At 35.8% G+C, this 9863-nt stretch overlaps 2 protein-coding genes across 6 annotated transcripts in view; one reads left to right on the plus strand and one right to left on the minus strand.

The window, feature by feature from the left end:
• Window positions 1-6833, plus strand: part of LOC116297229 (metabotropic glutamate receptor 8) — a 15481-nt gene extending 8648 nt beyond the window's left edge. For 3 of the 5 annotated variants that reach the window (XM_031705414.2, XM_031705418.2, XM_089039024.1), the window contains exon 2: window positions 3787-6833. In XM_031705414.2, the coding sequence (XP_031561274.2) occupies window positions 3836-6517 (2682 nt within the window). In that variant the 5' untranslated portion in view covers window positions 3787-3835 and the 3' untranslated portion in view covers window positions 6518-6833. Of the gene's footprint in view, window positions 1-3219; window positions 3316-3477; window positions 3622-3786 lie in introns of those variants that run through there. The other 2 variants (XM_031705417.2, XM_031705415.2) reach the window with 2 other exon arrangements.
• LOC148914013 (uncharacterized) overlaps window positions 1-9863 on the minus strand; it is a 190900-nt gene that overhangs the window by 91584 nt on the left and 89453 nt on the right. The window lies entirely within an intron of this gene.

Here is a 9863-nt window from a genome sequence, read left to right on the forward strand (position 1 = left end):
GTTGCAAAAGAGTTTAAGAAACGTAGTTAACACTGTTCGAGTTGCAGTTTTTATCCCTGCCTTTTTACAGCAGCTTATTGGATTTTTTCTAAAGCTAAAGTATTATTTATTTTCGTATGTTTTAGTTCGCATCATAGGTGAGAAATACCAAATCTCGTGCTCGTGCTATGAAAATACCACCTGACTTTTTCAATTCATTATATTTTTCTGCATACAAATTGTCAAAATTAAACGCATAATTAGAATCGAATTCATAAGGAAAAGAGCTGTATATTTTTACTATTTTGTTTTATATTATTACAAAAAGTCAAGACTTAGAAGATACAACATTAGCAGAATAAAAAGTTGGAACGTTCCAGCGAGGAAAATTTCTCCCGTTGTGAGAAACGCTGTCTTTTTTTATTTTCGACGCTGTTTAATATTATTTATTATACCAAGCTGTCTCGTATGTACGCTAATTATTTAGAAACGAAGGCGTTGTTATAGAACTTTCTCGGTGAATGTTTCGCTTTATTTTATCATCGTTAATTTTACTTGTATCGACGTCGCCATTTTGTCACGCTTCGAGTAAATCACGCAATCTATTTTTCACGCACGCGCTGAAGGTTTTGCCTTTTTTTCCAAGCGAAAGCGAAGCGATTCGGTTTTAATTTTTGAAATTGTTTTATTATTCCAGAATTTATAGCTTTTTCATCGTCACTTTGTCACACTGTTTTAGTGATTCACACGATCTATTTGTCGCGCCTTGAAAGGTGTTTTATGCAGATTGGAAAATAATGACAATTTAAGAGACGCTTCCCCTTTGTTATCTTTAAAATTACACTAAACTATCTGTCCTCGTAACTGAAGTTCAAATTGTTTATAGACATGTTCTTGAAGTCCCTTGAACTCCCTTTGTTGTGTTTGAAGGACTTCCTATAATAGAGGTACGATTATTTTAAGGTTAATAACAGATTTTCTTCATTTAGTCATAATTTCTTTCTGGATTAGCTTTTCGTGATAAATGTCGCTTGTATTATAAATATAAAATTGTCCTATTAAGTTCAACCTACTCCTTAATGATAAGTGATAAAAAGCTTTGGTTTTCAAAACCTAAATATTTATTTAATCGTAATTAGTTTTAAAAAAAGATCCCGATTTGAATTGTGCTGATTGATGCTATTGCACCTTTGCTGCAGTACACATATAATATCATGAGATTATAATGAATTCTTGACCAGTCTTTAGTTATCTAGTACTAAGAAATAATATTAGTCAACTAAATAGAGTGACCACAGTAAATCCGTGAAACTTTAGTAATACTAAATAGCACAATTTTATGCAAATTCCATTGTTTTCTATTGTTTAACTAGCACTATTTTGTACTATTTAGTAATTAGTGTTTCACGGATTTACTGAGGTCACTCTATGCATAGAATAAAATTAAAAATAAATAAGGTGCAAACAATATATCCGTGAAACACTAATTACTAAATTGTTCAAAATAGTGCTAGTTAAACAAAAGAAAACAATAGAATTAGCATAAAATAGTGCAAGATAGTATTACTAATATTTCACGGATATATTGTTTGCACTCTATAGACTAAAGTACATTTCAAATAGATTTAGGTGTGATGAAAAATAAATAAAGAGACGAAATAAAGGCACTTAAAAGGCCAGTGTATGAGGGCTTCATATCCAGGAGCTGCTGGAGCTGCGTTTTGTGTTTTGTGAATGTTAATCTAAACTCTTCTCTTGTTTTCCGATCTCAGAAGTCAGACTAAGCCTGCATGACTGGATTTTTAAGACTCTTCAACGAAAATAAAATGATATATATATATATATAGCGATACGCAGAAATTCTGATTCTTTTGTACATATATACAATTATATCAAAAGTATATACGAAATTATGGGATGTCATCGCTGATATTTTTTTCGGGTTGCCTATCACTAGGGCTTTCTGAAAAAATATCAGAGATGGTTCCCATAACCTCTTATGTACTTTTGATATACTTTTATGCATATACAAAAGGATTATATTCTGCATTTTGCTGTATATAAATATATATTGCGTGACACTTGCGTAGCACTAGAAGATCGAAATAACTGAACTAATATTAAGTACGATGTCAAGAGATTTTTAAAAGATATGTCGTCGGATCAAAGTAAAAACCAACATGAACCAACATGATTTTTCGTTTTTTTCTTTTAACACGTTACTGGAAGGTTTTTCATCATCTGCATAATTTCGATGTGACTAAAATATTAGCAAGATTTCACCTGATAAAATTTAAGTAAATAGCAGTTTTAATATTGAACTTAGAACATAAAAAGTTGTTTCCTTAATCTTACTCTTTTTTCTAATCGCTTTAAGAAAAACCGTGTTTGGAGACACAAGACCTGAGCAATTTGTACTTCATTTTTATGGCCTCAGGGACTAGAACTTCGTTTTCAAGAAAGGTTAAAGAAAAAGAAAAGGCTATTTTAAAGTACGCTTTTGAAGCATGAACATCTTAGGGGTTAAAAAATAGCTCGATGTTTCTATGAATAGATCTTTTTTGGATTATCTTAGGATTTTTTCCCCGACAATTTTTTAAGTCCTCGAATAAAAATGTCACTTCAATTGCAAGTTATAATTTGCCTTTTCAATAGTTTTGGTAGAAATATCTGTAAACTGTATAACAAATATACTTATCCAATTCGAGAAAACAGAAAAAATCAATATCAAGAAAATTCAAAAAAAATAATTTTTTTCAGTTGAATGCATTACAATACAGATCAAATAATCCAAACTTCTTTCCCATCTAACGTTGAGTAAAAAACAAATAGTCAAATATATTAATTTTCACTTTTTTTATTCTTTCTTTCACTTGTCAAAAATTAACGATATGCAAAGATTATCTGATAAATACCTGGTGTCGGTTTTGCCTTATAATATATTCCTAACTTCAAATACATTTCTATGTAATAAGACTTCATTATATTCTAGTCAGATTTGACGAATTTACGAACCAAATTATCCTCTATGTATTTCTTAAATCTGCACATATCTATGTTAGTGTTAATTTAATCACCAAACAGTTAATAGAGCCGTAGAGGTGACAAAGTACAATACCTTTGAAAAGAGATTGAAGGATTTTTGAAGTGATAATTCAAAGGATCATCGCGATGGGAGGTGTTCTACGCTGTCACGCTGTCATTGAAGATTGTAAAATTCATCCGCTATTATACTGACCACTTTCTTCTGGTGGTCGATTCTTCGGTTGTATTTTACTTAATTATTTCATCGATTCGACAAGGATTGCTTTCAAGAAGCTGAAATCTTTTTGCTATGTAAGTTTATAGAATGGATATTGGGTATTATACGCAGCTGCGAACAGTTCTAAGAGAGAGATCTCGTACTATGATAATTATTCTTTGACCGTTTGTTTGGACTTTACTGTTAACGCGATTGTGCCTTTACAATCATTCATTTTGAAGAAGGTCTCCTTTACAGTCACACTGATGAAGTAAATACGAGAGCTGTTCAGTTTCGGCCAGCAGTGTTTAGGGAACCACCAACGCCACGTATTCTCTAGTGCCAAATCATATTCTTTGTATATTCCAGAAACAGTGCTAATATATATAACAGAAAACTTGGTAATGGCCCTATTTAAAGTCTCTTTAATGTCTCTGCGATTGTATTTGCCTTTGAATAACAAGTACTTAGCACATACAAACTTGCCGAGCGCTAAATTCATTACTGGTGTGTATTTGTTGTGCTATATATAATCACATTCACTGTTATTATTTTTTTAATTTCAGCTTCGGGTCGGTGAGCAATCTCGAGTCGTGGATGAGTGGCTAAGATTCTATGAACAGAAGAATAGCTTTTAAAGAAATCGCGATGGGAGTCAGAGAATATGTTACCGTTCTGCTATTAACGGGGATATTTATCGTTAGCCACTTGCAAGGAGGAACTGTCGAAGGAAAATTAGAAATGCTGCGAAATCCAGGTGACAATGTGGTTGGGAGCATAGAACCGATCTGTGTGCCGACAGCGAACTCGTCTTGTAGTGATTTCGATATCAATGGAATTCTAAAGGTTGAAGCTATAATTTATGCTGTAGAAAGTATTAACAAGCAAGCTCAAGAGCTCGGGATTAATGGTACTTTGGGGTACGAAATAAGGGATCCGGCTCAGGATGGAGTTTATAAATCACTGCTCGATTTGATTGAAACGCATAAAAAGCCTCGTCAAAAGCCAATGGCAGTGATCGGAAGTCTTTCTGGTAACGGACTGAAGGATAATCTATTTTTGCTGCTAAGTCAACAGATGACTCATGTGAGCTGTGACTCAACATCAGTAGTGAATAATGACTTAATTATAGAATCTGATATTATTTTCCACGTCTATCCTTCCGACAGAACAAGCATCAAGTCGATGGTAGGTTTTATTGCTAAAAATAACTGGAGTTACATTGGAGCAGTCACGGACGACAAAGCAGACAGTGTGTTGCCTGCACTAAAAGATGAGAGCATTGATGTCTGTGTAGGCGCTACGTATAAGCTGCCATACTACGCGAATGATCAACAGATTGCTCAGTTTGTAAGGAAAATGAACGCTGAAAAAAACTACACTGTTATTGTTGCACTGACGAACCACGAGCTAACCAAGAAAATCCTAGCAGAGGCGTCGAAGCAAAAGGTGAAGGGGTTGACTTGGGTTGTTGGACAACGAGCCTGGCCAAACACTAGACCCATCCCTCAACCAAACTCAGCATCACAAGGGATGTTCAGTATATTGTCTCGTAAAAGTACCACTGGTTTCGTGGATCACTTGCGCAGCTTGTCATCCGGAACAAAGAAAATTAAAAATATCTGGCTCCGAGAGTTGGCTTCAAAGAGCAATCCTCCTCTTAATGGTTCGAGTTCTGCTAACGCGTCGGCTCCAACGACTGCTCCAAGTTGCGACTACGACGCCAATCCTATGTGTGGCATGGATCAGAGTAAACTTAAAGCTGCCGTGGATAAGATGATCAGTGCTGTGGAAGATTCTGCTTGCACGATTGATGCAGTTTTTACTATTGCAAAAGCCCTGGCAGAAAAGCAACGCTGTATGAAGTCTCCAGACTGCACCGAAGATGTTACTAAGTTTCATAACTTTGTTCGACGATTGGATTTTACCAATCCTTTGACTCGAAGTCGCATCAGCTTCACGCCCAAGGGCTACCTTAACTACACCCTCTACCACATCTATAACTATCAACAGAATTATAGTAGAATTACTACGGACTTAAACAAATACCTTAAAGCAGTGGATATCGGAACTTGGGCCTATTCTCCAGAAGTTGAACCTAAACTGAAACTATCTTTAGAAAGAATTGAGTGGCATGGAGGGCATTCCAAGAGACAAGATTCACGCTGTCATGAGGTTTGTACGACAGGAAAATACAGAGCATTGAAAAAGGAAAAAGTTGGAGCTGAATGCTGCTGGGAGTGTCAAAGGTGTCCCAAGGATACGTATTCCGATACAAAAGATGCATTGAATTGTAAAAAGTGTCCTGAAAATGAACGAGTTAGTTTGACTCAAACCGGTTGTGTTCCTTACTTTGAAGACTACGTCCACTGGGAACATGGCGGAAGTTTAGTGATCTTATTTCTGATGGTAGTTGGCCTGTGCTTTAGTATTTATGTTAGTTTTGTGCTGTTTCGAAGCGTTGACACTCCCATTATGAAGAACGCCAAAAGTGCCGTTCCCTACTTGCTGCCATTTATGGTGATTATGTTCCTACTTCCATTTCCTTTGCTTGGCAGGCCAACTGAAATATCCTGCGAAGGTTACCGTGTATTCTTCATCCTTGCACTGGGTATCCCTTTAGCTGTACTACTTGCAAAGTCTCATTTCTTCGACAATCGCTGCAAGGATCAGAGTAACAGCAGTGGTATGTGCACTCCAAGGTTTAGCATCGTCTGTTTTATTGTTCTATGCCATGTTTTCGTGGCCTTGATACTTGGCCTGGTAATTCCCGCGAAAGTCAACAAGATTCCAACCGACCTCCCTCATACTGTATTCCTGGAATGCTCATACCATTCCTCGCACGAGTTCTTAGTCGTACTTTTCTATACCTTGTTCCTGGCCATCTTGGTTGCTGTGTTCTCTTTAAACGAAATCTTATCGGAAGAAAACTTCAAGGAAGTAAAGTGGATTTCATTTGCATTGTTTAATTGGTACACCATTACGTTCTTCTACGTGGTTGTCAGTTTTGGAATCCATTTTCATGCCAAGGTAATATTGCTCGCCCTTTTGGATCTTTTCTATGCTTCAAACATCTTTGCCTGTTTGTATCTTCCGAAATGGTTCATCGTAGTTTTTAGGCCGGAGAAAAACCGTTCTGATGTCTCTCCATGGACAGATTACATCAAGACACAAGAGAGAATTTCCGAACGCTTATCGGCGCCCGAGGAGTCTCCGATTTTGGCCAAAAAAGGAACACCAGCTGAAAAGGATCAAACACCCGAGGCAAAAGGGTTGATGGCTGATACAGATATCTAGACAAGAGGTTTTAACACCGCGGCTTCTTTATTGGAAACAAAGAAACTTGTGTTTCAACTAAGAATTTTATATTTTATTCAAAAAAGAAAAAGCATTAGGTTTTTCGAATTCTCAGCTCTCGTAAAAGAACAATGTTACCAAAAACTTGAAAGAAATCTCGCCTATTTATACGAAATAGAACAGTAGGGAAAGAGTGTTGGATTTCGTATTGAAAGAAAAGTTATTTCATGATAGATAATGTTGGAAATTACCTTTATTGTGAGGCAAACTGTGATGAAAATGTGGATTAATTAAAATCCTCACATTGCATTGAAAAGTTATGGGGTTTTTTTTTGTTTTTTGTTTTTTGTTTTGTTTTGTTTTGTTTTGTTTTGTTTTTTTCATTTTGTGCTTTATTGTTAAAGTTAGCCTTGTATTCAAAATAATGTTTAGAGCAGTGTATTAGCATGAATGAGGAACATAGTTATTTCTTTTGAAATTTACAGTAATTGTGTTTTCTAGAATTTTAATTTGCTGATTTTTTTTTGCCGTGACTTTGGCGTGACCGTGTCCACGCCGTGTTCAAGCGGGTGTTCTGGGTATTTGATTGGATGGAGAGTGAATTCTCGTGCAATGTGATTGGTCTGGCTTATCCCTAGCTGTGTCACGACCGTGTTCGTGCCGTGAGCTTTTCACAGTCATGCGACAACTGCACTATTTAAGGAATGTAAAACGCGCGCCCATGTCTCTGTACGATAAACACGCTGGGACTTGTAGAGTACGAGAGAAGCAAGCTTAGGAACACGAGGCATAGCCAAGTGTCTCTCTTGCTTTTCAAGTGTTCTACAGCTCCAAGAGTGTTAATTCACAATACAGAGATATAAGCAGCCGTTTTATATTGCTTTTATTATAAAAATTTGGAGAACTTTGCGTGAGCGTGTCTCTGTCTCTGATATAAACACGGTAGCCAGCCAATCAGCGCGCACGTTATGCTTCAATATATATGTATATATATATATGGCAGCCAATCTATAAATCTGACGATGTTATAGATATTGTAGAATGTTTATGACACACTATGGACTATATATATACCCTTAGTGCAAAGATAAGCTTTAAAGATAGGTTTCTTGATATTATAATTCAACATTAAAGCCGTCTTTATTGACTTTTACCCGTGCTTTTAATTCAGGGTCTACTGCGATGTCTGATAGAGGATATTACATGACCGTATTCATTACATATTCTCAACACGAGCTGGTAAAATCCGCATCTTCAAGCGGGCATGTAATATTCTGTTTAATATATAATTATCGATGAAATACAATTTTGGTGGATTTTTACTAATTAATGCGATTCCTTATAATTATTAGCAACGGTGTTATTTTCAACTGTGAAGATATCATATCTTCATGATCACTTTTAGTTATGTCCATTTTGAAATCACTGGCAAATCCTGCAATCTGATTGGCTCTCAGCAGTGCGATTTGAGCACGAATCGAACCCTTTTCTGTTCTAAATCGCAATGTTTTGAAAAGTCAAGTTCAAGCATTTGAACACTGAATCAAATCACAGAAAAAAGTAGCCAAAGAAAAGCATGAGAAAAGTTAATTTACCATTATTTATAGTAATGGAGAAAAAAATATTTCATTGATTATATATTAAAAATATATATGGAAACATTTTTGATTTTGTTGTACATTGGTATAGTGCAAATGAATTTAATAAATAGTGATTTTAGATTGATTAGACAAGTTGGACAATGAAAAACTGGCAGGTCTTTTAGCGCCGCGCGTTATTGACTTTGTTATTAAACGTAATATAAATCGTATCTTTTAAACACAGTCCTTTGAATAAACGTTAACGTTTGATCGCTTCATCCCTACGCGCCTAGACCGAAAAGGATCATAGGGATAGTTAATTCACAGTTACTAGCTGCCGCATATGTTATCTAAAACGTCTGGAGCAATTTGTACTGGACTGGAAATACTAAATTTTTGGCTTTTATCCCCAAAGTAACCTAATTCGAAGCTACTATCTGTAGCCGGCGATAACTCGTCTGAACAGCGCTCAAGCAGATAATCTTTTAGCGCCTGTACGTTGTCGATATTTGGGACATCCTTGATGGAATATGATGTGAAACGGCTCTTGTTTTCCTTGCGCAAATTCTCCATTGTGCGATTGTCACCGACCGACTGATAGAAAACATTTAATTATTCGTGTTAATCTACCGGTTATCCTTTTCGGTCTAGGCGCGTAGGGATGATCCGATCAACGACAACGTTTAGTCAAAGGACTGTATATATTTTGTAATGGAAACTCTATTTACTCTATTATTGATTTAGGCAAGATCACATATATAAGAGGCATTATTATGTAGATGGGTAGGATCGCGGATCAGAATCTTATTTACATAGATCAGATGGTTAAATAGTCTAAAGTAAAGGGCTTACCCATATTTCTTCATAGGGACCGAACGAAACGAATTTCCCTGGTTGCAGAGAGTTTTCAGTAGTGAGGAAAATATGTTAGTCACCGAATATACAAAATATTTGGAAACTATATGATCTGTTTCCGTATTGAGCAAGGGACTGGGTACACGTGTGAATAACTAATTTATTCAACAACAACCACAAAATTGAAATATATATATATATATATTTATAAATTGTTTGAAAAATATATTACACATTTTCGACTCCAAAACTATGAGTCTTCGCAAGGTACGTAAACTAAGTTCAAGTTTCGCTAATATTTATATTCATATCATTAGTAATAGTGTTCCACGATGGGACATACACCCTAGAGAACGACATTCTTTCGTTGACCATATTCTCACAACATCAACAATTTGTTTATTTACACCTTTTTCACTGTTTGTTAAAAAGAAAAAAAAGATTTTAGTGTTTATTATTCGTCAAGCAATACCGTATCCAAGTCTTCTTGTTGGCGAGGCAAATCCCCAAATGATATTAAAAGTTTTTTAGGGTTTGAAATTTGAGTGTAAAAATAATAATAGCTCGAAGTATGGGCAAGTTGAATTTGTGCCAGCCGGCTACATTTGTCAGGTAATTGTCTCCTTTCTTAGTTTCTCTTTTCGTATACTGTTTAAGTTGATATATTTAAAACCATTGCTTTGCTAAAGGGGCAGAGGTCTTTTTATCTGCGTTCCGATCCGTTCTGGCTTTACTGATTGGGAATGAAAACACCCCGACCTGTTTTTGTTCCCCACTTCTCGCAGGGTACACACGCACGCCGGCTATATCTCTACTAGTACGATATTTTCACGTCTAGGAAGACAAATCGGGGAGATTTTGAGATTGGCCTCGGGATAATTTAATCATTTTTAAATCCTCTTATCTTCCAT

This window comes from Actinia tenebrosa, unplaced genomic scaffold (genome assembly GCF_029948245.1).
Source record: "Actinia tenebrosa isolate PJP-AT-01 unplaced genomic scaffold, QUT_ActTen_1.0 PGA_scaffold0__85_contigs__length_37466705, whole genome shotgun sequence".
Lineage (NCBI taxonomy): Eukaryota > Metazoa > Cnidaria > Anthozoa > Actiniaria > Actiniidae > Actinia > Actinia tenebrosa.